The 20,982-nt window shown below is 45.5% G+C and overlaps 1 protein-coding gene across 4 annotated transcripts; it reads right to left on the bottom strand.

Annotated features, from left to right (window-relative positions):
* Positions 1–261: 261 nt before the first annotated feature.
* On the bottom strand, positions 262–20,692 carry LOC311260645 (rap guanine nucleotide exchange factor 1-like). 4 transcript variants are annotated; one of them, XM_084358725.1, is made up of 23 exons: positions 19,644–20,692; positions 18,249–18,391; positions 17,891–18,087; positions 17,645–17,801; positions 16,328–16,554; positions 14,821–14,932; positions 14,457–14,523; positions 13,826–13,948; positions 13,583–13,744; positions 10,777–10,988; positions 10,503–10,543; positions 10,326–10,404; positions 10,171–10,249; positions 9,660–9,738; positions 9,324–9,416; positions 8,862–9,050; positions 8,690–8,774; positions 8,402–8,496; positions 8,102–8,180; positions 1,491–1,592; positions 1,295–1,392; positions 908–1,048; positions 262–805 (listed from the first exon to the last, which is right to left on the bottom strand). In XM_084358725.1, the coding sequence occupies exons 1-23, from the start codon at positions 19,669–19,671 to the stop codon at positions 670–672; spliced, it is 2,724 nt and encodes a 907-aa protein (XP_084214851.1). In that variant the 5' UTR covers positions 19,672–20,692; the 3' UTR covers positions 262–669. The 4 variants fall into 4 exon arrangements, with proteins under 4 accessions (XP_084214851.1, XP_084214852.1, XP_084214853.1 ...); XM_084358726.1 differs by having other exon boundaries at positions 14,830–14,932; XM_084358727.1 differs by having other exon boundaries at positions 13,826–13,849; positions 19,644–20,691.
* Positions 20,693–20,982: the final 290 nt, after the last annotated feature.

Below are 20,982 nucleotides of genomic sequence, written 5' to 3'. Positions count from 1 at the left end.
TTCAAAACGCCCAACTTTTACTTTGAAGGCTGTTTCCGACACTCAACTTCCTACAATGAAATAGGAAACACTCCCAACATGGGATGTTTCATTATACAACGTGAACAATGGAGATTCATTTATACTTCATGCCTTTAGACCTTTAATGTATATAATCATATCACTCATCATCTCTGATGTCTGATGTTCATTTCAGTAAAGGCTGATTGTTGCTGATGTGTCTGTTATCTCAACCAGTCAGATGAAAGAAGGTGAGTCACAGACAGGTGAGCTGTGATTTATTGAAATAAGAGATGACACAAACAGTTCTGAGGTCCACACAGGTGGAGGCCATGTCCACTGGGACTACAGGTTAGCCCACATTTACACATAGCTAACTCCAACTAGCCTCAGGCTAACCTCAGCTAACACCTGGCTAACCCATGTGTCTATCAAATGGCTCTGACCATCCAGATTAGCATGTTAGCACACTATTAGCCATGACTATCTCAGTCTGTGAACAGTCTTTATTTCTGCGACACATTAGCTCCAGACTAGCACCATGTAGCCCAGGTCAGTTAGCACCAGGTGTATCAACCTCATCCCTCAATATCAACCTGTTAGCATTAAGCTAGCACAGGTTAGCCTTGTGACAATCCAGGTTGAGCCTGTTTTAGCTCGTTTAGCTCGTCATCTCTGAATGGCTCGCGGGGCATTTCGTGGGCGGAGCCTGAGAGAGAGTTCCCATAGTGCCTCCTCTGCCAGGTGATCACTGAAGTCATTAAAGAATGATATGATGTCATCGTTCGGCTGCAGAGAGTATGGACTGTAGAGAGAGAGAGAGATCCAGGTGTTAGTTCAGACACACTGCAGTACTACTACTTACTCCTGTAGTAATAGTACTCGTAAAGTACTACAGGTAACTGACACTTGCTGGTAGCTCCTCAGAGTGTCCAGGATGTTGAACTGCTGCCAGCGTTTAGTGAAGTTGACCTTTGAACCCTGGGGTGTCGTCAACATGTCAGGATTCCCCAGATGGACGAAGGTCAAGTCCTGAAGGATCAAACCCCTGGACAGACAGACATGTTTATGGGTTTATACATACAGGTAGGGTATATATAGTGGGGTATATAGGGTATATACATACAGGTAGGGTATATATAGTGGGGTATATAGGGTATATACATACAGGTAGGGTATATATAGTGGGGTATATAGGGTATATACATACAGGTAGGGTATATATAGTGGGGTATATAGGGTATATACATACAGGTAGGGTATATATAGTGGGGTATATAGGGTATATACATACAGGTAGGGTATACAGGGCGGTTCCACCTCAGCCAGAGCAGCTCTGTACGCTCTGAAAGACGATGAGCTGTCAATCAAAGAGCTGTACTCCTCCAGAGCCTAGAAACACACCTGACTCATTAACATATTCATTATAGACTATTTAATTATAAACGATTTAATTATTATTCATTATTAAACACGATGAAGACACAGACCTCAGCTGTGTTTCTCTGCCAGTCGAGGCGTCGCAGGGGGGCGGAGTCCAGCGCTGACAGGATGGACAGGTACGAGTTAAAGTTGTTCAGCTTCCGCAGGTGCTGCAGGATCACACAGTATGTGACAGACAGGTGTGAGTCAGGTGTGACAGACAGGTGTGAGTCAGGTGTGACAGACAGCTGTGACAGACAGGTGTGGGGGGGACAAGATGGCGTCGTAGAGTAAGCATCGTTGCTGAGTGAGCTCCGGTGGCATTTGTCAGTTTATATTTCTACTATACATATTTGAACGGTGAAAAGTGCCGGATTTTGAACGAGAAGTGTTTTAACATGAGCCTGGACAGTTATTTTTGGACAACATGCCCAGAAACACGAAAAGTTTGTGGAAGAAAACCCTGCTAATGCTGACAATGAGGGGGAGCTAAGTGCCTCACCTGAGACACCGAGCGTGGATGCTAGCTCCGGCTCTATGGATCCAGGTATTGTTCAAGTCCTGGACAGAGTAACTGATAACCTTACTAAGGTAATCGACACCGAGATTTCCGCTGTCCTGGAAGCCATTAAGGAGCAGACCTCGCAGCTACAGGCGGTCGCCGCCCGAGTGGGCGAAGCGCAGAAACGATTGCTGATGTGGAGGCCATGGCGACATCATCGGAGGCGAAGTTAGCATTTCTCGAGAGGCAAGTGCATGACATGCGGGAACACATAGACGATCTCGACAACCGAGGTCGCAGGTGCAACATACGTATCGTTGGCTTACCCGAAGGCTCAGAAGGCTCGGATCCAGTGAAATTCTTCGAAAAGTGGGTCCCTCAGTACCTCCAAGTGGATACAAAGGCGGGACGGCTGAAGCTTGATCGGGCACACCGGTCTTTAGCACTAAGACCCGGCCCTGGTCAACGTCCCAGACCGCTGATGGTGAAGTTTCATAACTTCACGTATAAACAACGCGTGATGGAGGCAGCCCGTCGGCTCGGACCCCGCCGGTCTAACCAGGACGACCCCACAATCAAGGAACCCAGGATCTCCTTCTTTAATGACTATTCAGCTGAGGAGGTCCGGAGACGAAAAGCTTTTGATGACACAAAGGCGCGGCTGAGGAAGATGAACATGGCCTGTGCGTTACTGTACCCGGCTACAGAGGACACTGCTTCCCAGTGATCTGTCTGTCAGTATGTGGCCTTTTGTCACCTGATGTCATTCATACACGTTAAGTGAGTATGTTCTGAGGGCTCCGTATCTGCGCATAACGTTATATGTTTATGCATATGGATAAATGATGTTCATGGCCACCGTGAGCAAACTTGAGTTTTTGTTGACTCTATGTGTGGGTGCCAGGGAAGAACAGGGTGCAGCCTCATCCATTTATTATTGACAGATCTGTTTCTTTGTTTTTATGAGGCTTGTGCAGAGAGAGCGATGAGGAGGAGGTAAATGCCCTGCAGGTTGAGTGGCAGGGGCAGCCCCCATGTGTTTGTGTTTTTTTGTATAATAGTTCCTGTTCAGATTTGTTTTTCTCCCAGCTCAGTGACTGTTTTCATTGTATTATGCAGTTTCAGATTTGTGTTCTTCGTGGGTTATGTATCTGTATAGAGGGTCGACTTAAACGGTATGGCAGGTAATACATGGATGTAAGAGGGGTCCATAGTCCTTTTAAAAGAAGTAAAATACTCTCCTTTCTGAAAAAAGAACATATTGATATTGCACTGTTACAAGAAACACATTTGGACGATGGATGCAGAACACCTGAAGTTACGGCAGGGTCGGGTTGAGCAGGTATTCTTCTCCTCGTTTACTTCAAGAAGTAGAGGAGTGGCAATGCCTGTGAGAAGGAACCTTCCTTTTTCAGTTATAGAACGTGTTAAAGACAAACATGGAAGGTATGTTATAATCAAGGGATCTTACTTGGTATGGTCATTTCCATACTGAATATTTATTACCCCCCTGCTCACGCGTCAGATTTTATAACTAAAGTATTCTTAGACTTCTCTGAGATTCACTCAGATATTTCCATAGTGGGTGGAGATTTTAATTGCATAGTGAATCCTCTTATTGACAGACTCCCCCACAGAGCCTCACCTCTTTCTTCACAAGCTAAGTCACTCAATTCTATATGTGAAGATTTAGGATTTGTTGATGCATGGAGGACAATTCATCCTTTGGATAAAGAATACACTGTTTTTTCTGCACCCCATAGGTGTCATACTAGGATTGACTACTTTTTTTTACCTGGGCTCTCCTTACATTCAGTTTTATCTTGTGTAATAGGTAGTATTATCATTTCAGACCATGCCACTGTGGTCCTGGATCTCTCTCTTAAGGGTATAGGAAACAGAGTAAAATACTGGAGACTGAATACAATTATTTTAAAGGACCACACCTTTGTATCCTACTTTAATACTGAGTTTAGATATTTTCTTTCTATTAACCCTCAGTCAACAGATAACCCTGCCCTCCTATGGGAAACTATTAAGGTGTATACTAGAGGGATTTTTATTTCATTTTCAGCCAGAGGCAGAAATTGAGGAAACAAAATGTGTTAATGACTGAGCTTAAAGCTGGAGTGTGTCAGTTATTTCTGGCGTCATCTGGTCAAAAATCAATAACAACCTCTCAGCACATTGTAACTCACAGTGTTATGACAGAGCACTGCTCCTCTGTCTCCTCTCCCTCTGTGTTCAGGCTTTAACAAATCAGTGCCGTGACGTCAGTGTTCAGCCAATCACAGTTCATTTTACAGAGCAAGCTGTTTTGGGCGTTCCTATTGGTTGCTCAACCAAAGTCGATGCGCGTTCGCGTTCCGTGCGGACGTCCCGACAGGAAAAGCCGCTATCCCGGCATTACCAACAAAAGCGTACACGGCTAAGCCAGAAGAAGGAAGAAGAGTGACAACAGACGGAATAAATCGCGTGTCAACATTAGACAAGCGTGTCCGAGGTGGAGAGAGCTGAGCGATGGCATCGGGCTGAAGCTGGACACTGAGCCTGCTGTTCTTCACCTGGACAGGTGTAAGTTTTACGTAGCTGATAATCTAAAGGTGTGGCAGTAATTGGCTGTGTAGTTGAAATGACCGTGAATCTAATAAAGCAGGCGGTTTGTGGTCACAAGTGACGAGTAATGTTGTGAGTTGATTAGCTTTATGCTAACCGTAGCCAAGGGCTCACGACAGCTACAAGTCAAAGTCAACGTCAAATGTATCGTCAGTAGCGTTATATATACACGACATACAGAGGACGTGTGTCTGTAGATATGGATGTGACGGTTAGTATTTATTTTCAGGTTGCGGTGAAAAGAAAGAAGTGTCTGAATAAAGTGGTTGTCTCCGATAGTCCGTGCATGTGGGGGTAATTGTTTACTTTAGCGTTATGTTTTATTATTCTCAGCATTCACAGCTCTTTCCTGTGATATATAAGTGTTGCTGTTGTCAGTAGATCATGCTGTATGAGTATCACGTCAGTATGACAAATATCGTGGCTTTATTAGTGCCAGACATGTAGGCTGTGTCACGCTGAGACGTCAGCAAGAAGTAATTGTCGTCGGTCTCTAAACGATGCAAAACTAATGTTTGTTTGTTCATACGTTCAATTTGTTCACGAGTGAAAGGTAAAGTACTTTCTTACCTGTAATTCGGCCACGGCAAGTGTGTGACAGAAAAGCTCCGACGTGAATATTCCTAGTGCGCGTCCACGAGAGTGGAAATGAAAGTGTGGAGCTACGGAGTTGAAACAGGGAGGGGAGGGGGGAGCGCAGTTGTTTCCATCCCAGTCTCATGCGTTTTTCACATATTCTACAAACTCCAGCTTTAAAACAAAAGAAAGGGCCTATGTTGACTCTCCAACTCCTGCTTTACTGCAAGAAATATCTGCAGTAACATCAACCTTAGATAACCTCCTTACGCAAGATGAGGAGACCAAACTTAAATTTACTAGGCAAAGATTTTATGAGCATGGGAATAAACCCGGAAAATATTTGGCTACCTTACCAAAAAAAGATCAGAATCACAAGCTATTGCAGCCATTTGTGATGCTCAAAATAATCGCATATATGACAATAAGTCTATAAATGACACTTTCAAAGAATTTTATTGTAGACTGTATGCATCTGAACAACCAGATGACGCACTTGAATTAATGGAAGATTTCTTTTCTCGGCTTAGTTTGCCTACTATATCAACAGAACAGCAAAACAATCTTAACGCCCCCGTTTCCAGAGAGGAAGTACTGAATGCTATAAAAACCTTACAAAATGGAAAAGCCTCTGGGCCTGATGGGTTTGGTAGCGAATTTTATAAAGAATTTTGTGATTCATTAGTAGACCCATTACTTGATATGTTTAATCATTCTTTTTTGCATGATGGATTATCTCAGACTCTTAGAGAAGCAAATATTTCTCTCATTCTTGTTCCTCATATAGTCGATAGCTCTTCTTAATGTGGACCGGAAGATACTTTCAAAAATCCTAGTTACTCGACTCACCCCTCTTGTTTGCTGTTGCCATCGAACCGTTGGCGGAGGCCATAAGGATGGTACCTGCTATACAGGGTCTGCTAGTTTATTATGAGCACAAGATTAGCCTGTATGCAGATGATGTCTTGATATTTATTTCCAATCCAGAGACGTCAATGCCAGCTCTACTTAACATTATTGATTTGTTTAGCACATTTTCTGGGTATAAAATTAATCCGACCAAGTCTGAAGCCATGCCACTTGGGAGCCTTAATTCGATACCAGCTGCTTTACCTTCTTTTACCTTTAAGTGGTCTCCGGCAGGTTTTGTATACTTAGGTATAGTCATAACCCCTAAATTTAATCAGATGTATAAAGCAAACTTTGTTCCCCTGTCGAGAAGGTGAGGCAGGATTTGGAGCGATGGAATTCTCTGCCTGTCTCCTGGCTAGGACGTATATCCTTGATCAAAATGAATATATTGCCTCGATTGTTGCATCCTGTTCCATGATTCCGGTCATATTCTCAAATAGGGTGATGAAAAACCTGAATAGCTGGCTAAGTTCCTTCATATGGAGCAAGCGCAGACCAAGACTTAAGATGGCTACATTGCAGCTTCCAGGTTCTGTAGGGGTCTAGACTTACCAAATGTCAGAACATATCAGTTGTGTACTCATGTGAGGTATATTTATGACTGGGTCGTAAATAACCCAAGCTCTATTTGGTTAGGAGTTGAAGCTTCCCTTTTGAAGTATCCACTAAGGGACTTACTGTTCTTTAAGAAATTTAAAAATATCAGACTGAGTTGTAATAACCCGGTTACACTTAATACACTTAAGGCCTGGCGATCAGTATGTCGACTTGAGGGAAGGTCCAAGTTCACATCTGTTTTCACCCCTATCATGAATAATCCTGATTTCCAGCCTGGGATGTTTGATATTGGTTTTAGGCAGTGGAGGGATAATGGTGTTCATAGACTGAGGGACTTACTCTCTGATAATGTGGTTATGACATTTGAACAAGTGATAGAGAAATATTCTGTCCCCAGGCATGACTTCTTTCGTTATTTGCAGATAAGGCATTATATCTTGCACAGTACTACTTTAACTGAGAGCCATGAAAGCTTCCCTGTTGAGAAAACAGATAGAGAGGTATCTGTGAGTCTATTTTATAAGGCTATGTATTTCACACCCCCTGTTGGGTTACAGAAGCTTAAAGGCGCATGGGAAAAGGAGTTAAACATCACAATTGATGATGAAGAGTGGAAGGATGTCTGGAGATGAGCCAAATCAATTTCAGTCTGCAATCATACCAAAGCAATACAGTTAAAGATTATACACAGAATGCACATATCCCCCAACCGCAGGCATCACTTCAATCCTACTCTCTCACCCATGTGCCTTAAATGCAAGATAGAAATTGGTACCCTAAGTCATTGTTTCTGGTCATGTTTGAAACTGCAAATGTATTGGTCTAATGTGTTATCTGAAATACAAAAGATGTTGGGCTTAGAACTGGAGATGGACCCTGTGTCTCTCATACTGGGCCTCCCAAGCCGACGCTTAACATCCAAACATAATAAGAGGTTGTATTGTATTCTTACATACGCAGCGAGGAAGAATATTTTATTGCAGTGGATTGATGAAAAAGTACCAACTGTTAAAGGCTGGCAAAGAGTGGTGTTTGATCTAGTGCCATTAGAGTACCTTACATGTATATTACATTCAAAAACAGACCAATTCTATAAAGTGTGGGAAGCCTATTTGAACTATGTAGAGCCTGATGTCTCTAATATCACGCTGCAGGGATTTTCTTGGCTGCTCATACCGCTCATTATTACTGTAACCCCAAGTATTATTTATATGGATCTGAGCTGGTGTTCTGGTTGTTTTTTTGTTTGTTTGTTTGTTTGTTTGTTTTGTTGCTTGTCTTGTTTTGTTTACTTGGTTGTTTGTTTTGTTTTTTATTCCTGTGAGCCATGTTGTGTAACCATCCTTTACTTGTGAAAGTGAAAAGTTAATAAAAATATTGTTAAAAACAGGTGTGAGTCAGGTGTGACAGACAGGTGTGACAGACGTGAGTGCATAAGTGGACTAATCCTTTTTATTAAAGCTGCGTTACCACAAATTCAGCATCAGCCCACCTGAGCTCCACCTGTCTGTTTACCTTCATGGTTTTCAGGAACTTGAGCAGCAGTTTCTCTCTGTCCTGAGGTTTGTCCTGAAGAATGATGACCGAACGAACCCTGAAATCACACGTTCACACATGACGAGGTCACTGCAGAGTGCTGTGTATCAGCGGGTTGTGTTAACAGAAGCAGAGTGCTGTGTATCAGCGGGTTGTGTTAACAGAAGCAGAGTGCTGTGTATCAGCGGGTTGTGTTAACAGAAGCAGAGTGCTGTGTATCAGCGGGTTGTGTTGACAGAAGCAGAGTGCTGTGTATCAGCGGGTTGTGTCAGTGTTTACCAGAAGGAGACGTTGTTGAAGTGTTGAGTGAACTGAGTCAGGTTAGGACTCTTCTCCTCATTCTGCTCTTTAGACCACAGCAACACTTCTGGAAGCTAGACAGGTGAGACACAGACAGGTAAGACACAGACAGGTGAGACACAGACAGGTAAGACACAGACAGGTGAGACACAGACAGGTGAGACACAGACAGGTAAGACACAGACAGGTGAGACACAGACAGGTGAGACACAGACAGGTAAGACACAGACAGGTGAGACACAGACAGGTGAAGAAGAAGGTGTTTACCTCGATCTTGTAGAAGAGCTCAGAGTCCATCAGCGTCAGCTGTTCAGCTAAGTCCTGACTCCTGAAGTCCAGCAGAGTTCCTGGTCTGATGAGGACAGAAGAAGAAGACATGTTGACAATTGATTGGATGAAAATCTGTCAATCATCCATCAGGTCAGTGGTCAGAGGTTACCTGGCAGCCACGCCCCTGGCTGCGAGCGGGCGGACTGACTGAGGAGAGCTAATCAGCTGCCACCTCTGCTCCATCGTGGAGAGGATGTTGGAGCGCAGCAGCTGGGCGGGTCCCAGCTCTCCACCAATCAGGAGGCTGAACACCAGGTCCATCAGCAGGAGCAGCAAATCAGAGTCCAGCTCCATTGCACTGCGCACACACACACACCGCCACGCACACGCACACACACACACACACACACACATTATTATCCACACCTACACGAAGGGCCAAAAGTATGTGGACAGCTGGACTCTGTTGATAAAACACTGTCACATTATAAAGCAGCGCAGGTAGAAGAACATTTACAGAGTTAATTAAACTGACTCCTATCTGTGACCAGATAATACACAAAAACAGAGCTTCTGATTGGTCTGTGTGTGTGTGTGTGTGTGTGTGTGTGTGTGTGTGTGTGTGTCTCACCACAGCTCGTCCACCACTGTGACCAGCAGCTGAAATGTCTTGCTGGCAGCTGTCCGGTCTGCAGCTGCTCTTCCTTCACTCAGGTGTCTGTACGTGTTCATGTTAAAGACTGAAACTCTCTTTAAGATGATGACGAGTCTTAATGAGTTAATGAGAAACACCTGGACATCCTCAGAACAGGTGAGACAAAACAAATCTGAAACATAAAGTATCAGATCGTCTGCGTATAGAGGAACTCTGTATCAATACCTTCTTTTTATAATGAAGGTACCTTTAAATTATTACAGACTAATTGATGAAGTTTCTGATCAATCTGATCAATAACAGAGAGGATATCTGTGCTGCAGCTTACTGATGACATCACTCGGGCTGATGAAGCTCCTGTAGGTGAAGAGGAAGGCCTCACGGTACAGATCTACACACACACACACACACACGCACACACACACAGATCATGTTATTGTTTCAGTGCAAATGTCTCAGAGACTCTCTGGAGGTGTATGGCTCATTGATCTGATCTGATCAATGCTATACTAATATTGACCATAAATACCACAAAGGTAAAATAAAAATAAAAAATCTCTGTTTCAGTTCAGTTTCCCAAATATTTCTGCGTCCATACAGCACACCTGAGAACACACACCTCATGGTCTTCATGACGCTGGACATGTGAAGCAGATTGTTTACTCTGTTGAGTTGCAGTAAATATAATGATGTTCTGATCCGTCTTCACTGTGTGGTTCAGGCCGCTCGGTCAGAGAGTCGGCAGCAGTCAGAGTCACGTTTTACTGCAGGAAATAAACTTTGCTGTGACCAGTTAAGATTCCTCAAACCCGGTGACACTCACCACTGACGCTGTCCGTCTCTGTAGCGTAGACCAATAGGATGTCAGGAGAAGCTGCCTTCACGTCAGGCCCCTCCTCCTCCTGAGACACACACACAGGTGAGTGAGGTCACAGGTTAAACAAACACAGAGGTCAGAGGTCAGAGGTCGGGATGTACCTCAGGCTTCATGGTGATTCTGTGGAGGATCTCCTGCTGGTCGATCAGCAGCACCTCCTCCTGCTGGACACTGTGGGGACTGCAGCACAGAGGAACACACCGCTGTCACTGTGTGTGTGTGTGTGTGTGTGTGTGTGTGCGTGTGTGCGTGTGTGTGTGTGTGTGTGTGTGTGTCACCTGTCTGTGCTCGGCCTCTCTTCACTCTGATCATCTGCTTCCTGATGACGACACAAACAAAGTCAATAAAGTTCTGTTCAAATAGGACAGAGTGATGACATCATCAGTGTCATTCCATCAGGACAACAACATGCTTCATGTGAATGATCTCTGTTGTTTTATATGTTATTGATCCTGATGATTGATCATGTGCAGTCGCTGTCTGTTTGTCTCTCCAGCGATGGACAATAAAGTTTTTTAATATTTGATTCGCATGTTAAAAATCTCTCCTTACCTGCTGTCTCTTCTTCGGTGGTAAAATGGGTACAGGAAGCGGCTCAGGTGAGTGCAGCGTGTGTGTGTCCAGGTGTGTGTCTCTGAGCTGGTAGGCTGTCTCCACCTCACGCAGCCTGCTGCCGTGTCTCTGACTGGAGGTCAAAGGTCGCTGGTAGAACATGGCTGCTGATGGAGCACTGTACGCCGAGCAGAACTGAAGGTACTGATGGACTAAAGACAGACAGGACAGAGAGACAGGTCAGAGAGACAGGTCAGAGAGACAGGTCAGAGAGAGAGAGACAGGTCAGAAAGACAGGTCAAAGAGACAGGTCGGAGAGAGAGACAGGTCAGAGAGACAGGTCGGAGAGAGAGACAGGTCAGAGAGACAGGTCGGAGAGAGAGATACAGGTCAGAGAGAGAGACAGGTCAGAGAGAGAGACAGGTCAGAGAGACAAGTCGGAGAGAGAGATACAGGTCAGAGGGAGAGATACAGGTCAGAGAGAGAGACAGGTCAGAGAGAGAGACAGGTCAGAGAGACAAGTCGGAGAGAGAGATACAGGTCAGAGGGAGAGATACAGGTCAGAGAGACAGGTCAGAGAGACAGGTCGGAGAGAGAGATACAGGTCAGAGAGACAGGTCAGAGAGAGAGATACAGGTCAGAGAGACAGGTCAGAGAGAGACAGGTCAGAGAGACAGGTCAGAGAGAGAGATACAGGTCAGAGAGACAGGTCAGAGAGAGAGGCAGGTCAGAGAGACAGGTCAGAGAGAGAGGCAGGTCAGAGAGACAGGTCAGAGAGAGAGACAGGTCAGAAAGACAGGTTAGAGAGAGAGAGACAGGTCAGAGAGACAGGTCAGAGAGACAGGTCGGAGAGAGAGATACAGGTCAGAGAGAGAGGTCAGAGAGACAGGTCAGAGAGACAGGTCAGAGAGAGAGACAGGTCAGAAAGACAGGTTAGAGAGAGAGAGACAGGTCAGAGAGACAGGTCAGAGAGAGAGACAGGTCAGAGAGAGAGACAGGTCAGAAAGAGAGGTCAGAGAGAGAGAGACAGGTCAGAGAGACAGGTCAGAGAGAGAGACAGGTCAGAAAGAGAGGTCAGAGAGAGAGAGACAGGTCAGAGAGACAGGTCAGAGAGAGAGACAGGTCGGAGAGAGAGATACAGGTCAGAGAGACAGGTCAGAGAGAGAGATACAGGTCAGAGAGACAGGTCAGAGAGAGAGACAGGTCAGAGAGACAGGTCAGAGAGAGAGACGGGTAAGAGAGACAGGTCAGAGAGACAGGTCAGAGAGAGAGATACAGGTCAGAGAGACAGGTCAGAGAGAGAGACAGGTCAGAGAGACAGGTCAGAGAGAGAGAGACAGGTCAGAGAGACAGGTCAGAGAGAGAGACAGGTCAGAAAGACAGGTTAGAGAGAGAGAGACAGGTCAGAGAGACAGGTCGGAGAGAGAGATACAGGTCAGAGAGAGAGGTCAGAGAGAGAGACAGGTCAGAGAGAGAGGTCGGAGAGAGAGATACAGGTCAGAGAGAGAGGTCAGAGAGACAGGTCAGAGAGACAGGTCAGAAAGACAGGTTAGAGAGAGAGAGACAGGTCAGAGAGACAGGTCAGAGAGAGAGACAGGTCAGAAAGAGAGGTCAGAGAGAGAGAGACAGGTCAGAGAGACAGGTCAGAGAGAGAGACAGGTCAGAGAGAGAGACAGGTCGGAGAGAGAGATACAGGTCAGAGAGACAGGTCGGAGAGAGAGATACAGGTCAGAGAGACAGGTCAGAGAGAGATACAGGTCAGAGAGAGAGGTCAGAGAGAGAGAGACAGGTCAGAGAGAGAGAGACAGGTCAGAGAGACAGGTGTATTGATGGATCATTGATGGGTCATTGATGGATCATTGATGGGTCATTGATGGATCATTGATGGATCATTGATGGGTTATTGATGGATCATTGATGGGTCATTGATGGATCATTGATGGGTCATTGATGGGTCATTGATGGGTTATTGATGGATCATTGATGGGTTATTGATGGGTCATTGATGGATCATTGATGGATCATTGATGGGTCATTGATGGATCATTGATGGGTTATTGATGGATCATTGATGGGTAATTGATGGATCATTGATGGGTCATTGATGGGTCACTGATGGGTTATTGATGGATCATTGATGGGTCATTGATGGGTCATTGATGGATCATTGATGGGTTATTGATGGATCATTGATGGGTCATTGATGGGTCATTGATGGGTTATTGATGGATCATTGATGGGTTATTGATGGATCATTGATGGGTTATTGATGGATCATTGATGGGTCATTGATGGATCATTGATGGATCATTGATGGATCATTGATGGGTTATTGATGGATCATTGATGGGTCATTGATGGGTCATTGATGGATCATTGATGGGTCATTGATGGGTCATTGATGGATCATTGATGGGTCATTGATGGATCATTGATGGGTCATTGATGGATCATTGATGGATCATTGATGGGTCATTGATGGGTCATTGATGGATCATTGATGGGTTATTGATGGATCATTGATGGGTTATTGATGGATCATTGATGGATCATTGATGGATCATTGATGGGTTATTGATGGATCATTGATGGATCATTGATGGGTTATTGATGGATCATTGATGGATCATTGATGGATCATTGATGGGGCATTGATGGGTCATTGATGGATCATTGATGGGGCATTGATGGATCATTGATGGATCATTGATGGGGCATTGATGGGTCATTGATGGATCATTGATGGGGCATTGATGGATCATTGATGGATCATTGATGGGTTATTGACCTGCATGTTGTTACTCACTGTGCCGTTTTTTTTCAGGTAGGGGAGGGGGCGTCTTGCTGGGGGACAGAGGAGACAACAGCGACTCATCAGGACCAGTGACATCATCAGAGTGGACGGGGCTGTCATCCTGAGGGTCAGGTTCAAATCCAAAAGAAGGCGAGGCCTCAGAGTTGGTTACACCTGTTCAGAACAGACAGTCAGGCAGACAGGTAGAGAGACAGACAGGCAGGCAGACAGACCGGCCGACAGGTGTGTCCTCACCTGCAGCGCTGCGGCGTCTCTTCTCTGGCAGGGCGGGGGGGGGGCAGGAGGGGTGAGGAAGAGGAGGGAGGGTGTCAGAGGAGGAGAGGTCAGTGTGGAGGAAGTCGTAGTCTGGATCCTCCTCTGAGACACACACACACAAACACACACACACACACACAAACACACACACACACACACACACACACACACACACACGAACACACACACACACACACACACAAACACACACACACACACACACACACACACACACACGAACACACACACACACACACGAACACACACACACACATTTTAAGTATAAAGATTTTGTTAAAACATGCAGCAGGTTTGTTCAGCCCTCAGCAGTGCCTGTCAGGCTCAACCAATCAGGAGCCCAGAAAGCCTCTATGAATAAACAATAAACAGCTTGACTGTTAAAGTTTTGATTTCTCACATTAATAATCAGATTAAAGATGATTATTGATTTTGTGTTGTCCAGCAGGAGGCAGCGCTGAGCTTCACTTCAACTACTACTACAGACAGAAGTGACTTCCTGTTTCTGTCAACTGACAGGAAGTGATGTCACTCACACCCCGACACTGACTGGAAGTGTGTGTGTGTGTGTGTGTGTGTGTGTGTGTGTTACCACAGTGTGTGCTGTCAGCAGCAGAGTCTGCAGAAGAAGAAGAGCAACGCTTCAAACAGTCGTCCTCCTGCAACAGACACACACACACTATTAAACACAGTACTATAATAAAGTATACATTTAAAGTAATTGTACTTGAGTATTTCTACTCCACCATATCTCAGAGAAGAAAACTGTACTTTATACTCGACTACATTTATCTGACAGCTTCAGTTACGTTCTATATAAAAACATATGATGTACTCAGCAGTACTGTGTACTTTCACATCATTAGTATCCGAGTACTTCGTTAATGTGATGTGAGCTCAGTGTGACCAGATAAAAGGTGTGACTGGTTTGATGTGATGTCACTGTGTGGGTGTACCTGTTCTACCTGTCTGTCTGCTGCAGGCTCTCGTATCATTGGTGCTACTATGGCAACCCTGCAGGAGGCGGGGCCTAATGACTGACGCTTTTTAGGAGGCAGAGCCGGAGGACTGAGGAGAGACAGACAGACAGACAGAGAGACAGTCAGACAGAGACAGAAAGACAGACAGGCAGACAGACAGGCTGTAATAGATGTTTAAAAACAGCATTAAAATAATAATAATCATTGAAACATGGCGTGTCTATGACGTGTCGATGATGCTCATTTATATGTAAATGTTCTTTAGGTTTAAATAAAGTTTTGAATTCAGGACTTTGCTGCAGTTTGTATCCAGACTTGAAAACATGCTAACAGCCTGCTAACGGTGCTAACAGAGCTTCCTGTCAGTAACATATACTCTCTGTACTGTGAGGGCGGAGGACAGCTCTCTGCCTCCATCTTTGTTTCTTCTCCACTGACTAGCAGAGAGACGTTTGAGGTCACATGACCTGATGGATTTTAGAGCTTCACGTTGTAAAAATCAGTTGACTCTATGGCTGTGTCCGAAATCACTCACTGCTCCCTACATGGTGCACTACATAGTGAGTACGCCATTTTGTAGTGCTGTCTGAATGTCTAGTGGGAATTATTATACCCTATATAGTGGACTCAAAGTATCCCACAATGCATCGCGAAAAGTAGTGTACAACCGATGGTCACTAACCAAGCAATATTTACCATCATGCATTGCACTGAGAGAAAAATGGCGAATGAACGCTAGTCCACAACTGGCGTTGATGTATGACGTTTCCACTGTGCGACAGCAGTGATGTCATTACCGGCACCCGAGTGTCTTTCTGCCGATGAGCTCCCTGTGCAGTCCACCATGTTGGACTGCCTGTGTAGTGACGAGGGAATGAGTGAGTGATTTCAGACACAGCCTATGAGAAGGAACAGAGAGAAGCTGGAGCGCTCTCTCTCTCTCTCTCTCTCTCTCTCTCTCTCCTTCTTCTTCTTCTTCTTCCTGCTGTTGTTCAGTTAACACAGAGACAGGAAGTGCAGAGACGGAGATGGGGGGGTAACATGTGATGTCTTCAGTCGTTCTACTTCCTGTTTCATACACAGATCTATTTCTGTCTCCTCACAGTCTCAGAGCGACAGCAGCTACAGAGAAGTTACACATCACGTCTGACCTGCTGAACGTCTCGACATCAAACTACTTTACAACGTTTCAACCAGTCGAACAAATAAAGACTCAACTTGTCATGTTCTGAATGTGTCTTATACATCATGTCATGTGTCCTCGTGTCCATGTTCTGACAGTCAGCAGACGTTGATGTTTCAGTTCAGACTGAATCGTCTCTGTTGATGGACGATGATGTCATGAGGCGTTTAGGTTCCCTTCAGGTGACAAACATGTGGAACTTCCTGTTTCCTGTCAGTCTGCAGTTTGATTGGACCATTTTGGTCAAACTCAGAGCAACAGTTCATTTAGATATTTTAAGCTGACATCAGACACACTCACCTGAGGCCAGGTGAGGGGGTCACCTGGGGCTCTGAGAAGGGCATCGGAGGTTTAGGAGGAGCTGAGACTGTCTCCTCCTCCTCCTGTCCTGAACTCCTGCAGGTCGAGGTTCTGTCTGACATCTGCAGCTCATCACACCCACCTGTCTGTCCCATCGCTGGCTGTGATTGGACAGGAGACAGAGGGGCAGGGCTGTCTTGTCTCTCTGCAGCCAATCGAACGAGCTCCTGACAAACAAAGAGGTGATTAAATACAACAAAAACAGGACACTGAGGACACTGTTTTGTTTATCTTGTTAATGTTTACAGTTTGTTTGTGTTTAGCTTGTTGATCTTCACCTCAGAAGATGTCCCAGATTACTGTTAGCGACATTAGCTCGTCACTGTGGCTGTTTGAACGCTCTGTGAAGCGAGCAGTGAAGCTCCACCCCCATCGCTCATAAACTAATGCTGCTTTTCTGCATTTCTGCAAGCTAGCTGACATGCTAACCTCGCTACTGAGGTGATCATCAAAACAACAAAAACAAACTAACAAACTAATACAGATCACACACAAAGCTGCCAAGATCATCGGGCTCCCTGCCCCCAACCTCTCAGACCTCAATAGCACAGCCACTGCACGCAGAGCACACTGCATAGCACTTGATCCCAGTCATCCCCTCAACACATATTTCACTCTCCTTCCATCTGGCCAACGATACAGGTCACTGGCTTGGAAGAAAATAAAATTTAACAAAAGCTTCATACCATATGCCATAACTGAACTAAACCAAAGAATGAAGAGAGTGTAACTGTGGTGGGATGTATATGTGTTTGGTGGCGCGTATACGTCAGCGGTATTGATGTTGTTCTTGTTAAGTTGTTTGTCAGCTGTACGGAATGTGAAAATAATAATAACCTATCTATCTTAATGAAGCTCTGTGGTCACTGAGGTCAGAGGTCATGTGACCGCAGAGCGACACAGGAAGTCACACGGTTACATGCTGGCATTCCGACATCCCAAAAGTCCGACATACCACCATTCCGACAATGTCCTGGCATTCCGACAAAGTTTCACCATAATCCGCAACCCATAACCCTAACCCTGTTAAAAGATGTGTCAGAATGGCAAGACATTTAAAAAAGAAATTCCGAAATTCCATTCCGACCATAGGAGGCAAAAAATGTCGGAATGATGGGACGTTTCATTAAAGGTTTGAGTGTCGCCATTCTGACAATTAGGGCCTAATGTCGGAATGGCGGTTGCCTCCCAAGTCACACAGGTGTTAATATACACTTAGGTAAAACAGATGTCTTCACTGTGACATCACTTCCTCACCTTGACCCCGTCCAGCACTGCTCTGATCACCGTGGTAACGCTCGCTGTGGACTCTTTGTTGTCAGGGGCGACGCCCTGCAGCATCACCTGATCGGCCCAGCGAATCAGCTGAGCCACAGACTGGTAGAGACGAGTGAGACAGGCAGAGATTGTCTTACTGCAGAGAGGACAGACAGAAAGACAGACGGGTCAGGAGACAGGAGACAGGTCGCTCACCAATGCTCAGGGTGGACAGTTGTCCCCTACCTATTGTGCAGGTGTGGCTCCAGCTGGACCAGAGTCTGGACCGCCTCCAGGACACCGCTGGACGCCCCGCCCAGCAGACCGCCCACCACAGACTGATCCCGGACCAGTTTGTCTAGCGCCAGTCTGTCCACCAGAGCTTTGAAGTACTGCAGAGAGCTGATGACGGCCCGCTGCTGGTCAGCCAGCACACACACCGACTGACACACACACACACACACACACACACACATTTCAGTTGATGATGTCACAGTGATGTCAATCAAATATCAACTACAGACATGACGTCATCAGAGGACAGACTGTAGAGAAGGTTCATCTGATAATGTGTGTGTGTGTGTGTGTGTGTGTGTGTGTGTACCTTGCGTTGTGTGTGTTCGTTCAAGTTCAGGTCAGATGGTTTGACTCTCTGTGACGGGGTGTGTTTGATTCGCTCAGAGCGTCTGATCCGTGTTGGGTGGAGCTTATCCTTCAGCTTCAAGGTCAGAGACGCAAACTGGGAGGCTGGAGAGAAGAGGAGCATCTTCATCACCATCACCATTATCATCATCACCACCATCATCATCACCATCATCACCACCATCATCATCACCACCATCATCACCATCACCACCATCATCATCATCATCACCATCATCACCACCATCATCATCACCATCAACACCACCATCATCACCATCATCACCATCACCATCATCATCATGATCATCACCATCATCATCATCATCATCACCATCAACACCACCATCATCACCACCATCATCACCACCATCACCATCATCATCACCATCATCATCATGATCATCACCATCATCACCACCATCATCACCATCATAACCACCATCATCATCACCATCATCACCATCATCATCACCATCATCACCACCATCATCACCACCATCATCACCATCATAACCACCATCATCATCACCATCATCACCATCATCATCACCATCATCATCACCATCATCACCACCATCATCACCATCATCACCACCATCATCACCATCATAACCACCATCATCACCACCATCATAACCACCATCATCACCACCATCATCACCACCATCATCACCATCATCATCACCATCATCATCATGATCATCACCATCATCATCACCACCATCATCACCACCATCAACACCACCATCATCACCATCATCATCATCACCATCATCATCATCATCATCATCATCATCATCATCACCATCATCATCATCATCATCACCACCATCATCACCATCATCACCACCATCAACACCACCATCATCACCATCATCACCATCATCACCATCATCATCATCACAATCATCATCATCATCATCATCACCATCATCATCATCACCACCATCATCATCACCATCACCATCATCATCACCATCATCACCACCATCATGACCATCATCATCATCATCATCACCACCATCATCATCATCATCACCACCATCATCACCATCATCATCATCATCATCACCACCATCATCACCACCATCACCACCATCATCATCATCATCACCACCATCATCACCATCATCATCATCATCATCATCACCACCATCATCACCACCATCACCACCATCATCATCATCATCATCATCATCATCATCACCATCATCACCATCATCATCATCATAATCATCAAAAAATAAAGGCATCTCAGTTAAAACATTCGACAAACTGACAGGAAGTGATTGTTTTTAGCCAGTGGTAGCTAACAGTTAGCATGTGAGACAGGAGGAAGGAATGAGGAGCTTACCTGTCTTACTCTCAGCCCGGGAGGACATATCTGCAGGTGGACGGTCAGACAGAGACAGGGAGACAGACAAGCAGGCAGACAGCTTGTAGTTTCAAGTCACCAGAGCAACAGTTTTATCCTCTGGCTTCATGTTGTTCAGCTCTCTCTCTTCTTCCTGTGTCTCTCTCTCTCTCTCTCTGTCCCTCTTCTGTCTGTCTCTCTCTCTCTCTGTCCCTCTTCTTCCTGTCTCTCTCTCTCTCTCTCTGTCCCTCTTCTTTCTGTCTCTCTCTCTCTGTCCCTCTTCTTTCTGTCTCTCTCTCTCTGTCCCTCTTCTTTCTGTCTCTCTCTCTCTCTCTCTGTGTCCCTCTTCTTTCTCTCTCTCTCTTTCTGTCCCTCTTCTTCCTGTCTCTCTCTCTCTCTGTCCCTCTTCTTTCTGTCTCTCTCTCTCTCTGTGTCCCTCTTCTTTCTCTCTCTCTCTCTCTGTCCCTCTTCTTCCTGTCTCTCTCTCTGTCCCTCTTCTTCCTGTCTCTCTCTCTCTGTCCCTCTTCTTCCTGTCTCTCTCTCTCTCTCTGTCCCTCTTCTTCCTGTGTCTCTCTTTCTGTCCCTCTTCTTCCTGTCTCTGTTTGTTATAATCTTTCAGTCTTCTGTGTCTCTCTCCGTCCTGCAGCTCCGTCTCTCTCTCTGTCTGTCTGTCTCTTCCTCCTTCTCGTCTTCCTCTTTCTGTCTCAGTTGACCTGCCCTCAGCATGTCTGTCAGTGAGGATGATGACGATGATGACGATGATGATGCTGCTGTCAGGTTTGAAGCAGCATCAGTGTGTAGTCCTGCAGCACCACCTGCTGGTTGGAGGCTCACAGCACATCATCAGCTCCTCCTGACAGTGAACACGTGACACATTACAAACAGGTCTCCTACTGTTCATCTGATTGGTTGAAGCAGTCAATCTGTGTACTTTGTCCTTGTGTCATGCCCCGCCCCCTTTCGGGTGAAAACTGTGTAATTTGACTGGCAGGAAATGTAAATTCTGGTTTTCTGCCAGTTTAATAGCATAAAATAAAAATATTGTATAGATTTTTAGTTGTTTGGAGCCTAAATCTGACGAGCAGACAGACAGACAGACATCATATAGAAACAGTGATGATGAGTCCGTTCAGTCCCAGTCTGCATCACAGTGGACCGACCCGACACACAACTACCTTATTAAAGGTCATCTATCATCTCTTCTCTCATTAAGACTCTTCACTGTAATCTGATTACATCTGTGTGTCTCTGTGTGTTTAATGAGTGGAGCTGAGAGGAGGTGAAGATGCAGCTCAGCTACTTTACAAAGACTCCATCTGGTCCCGGTTACTTCATAATT

This window comes from Pagrus pagrus, assembly GCF_965226575.1.
Source record: "Pagrus pagrus genome assembly, chromosome: 8".
NCBI lineage: Eukaryota > Metazoa > Chordata > Actinopteri > Spariformes > Sparidae > Pagrus > Pagrus pagrus.
The sequence above is the reverse complement of the archived record's forward strand: the minus strand, read 5'-3'. Positions and strand labels throughout refer to the sequence as shown.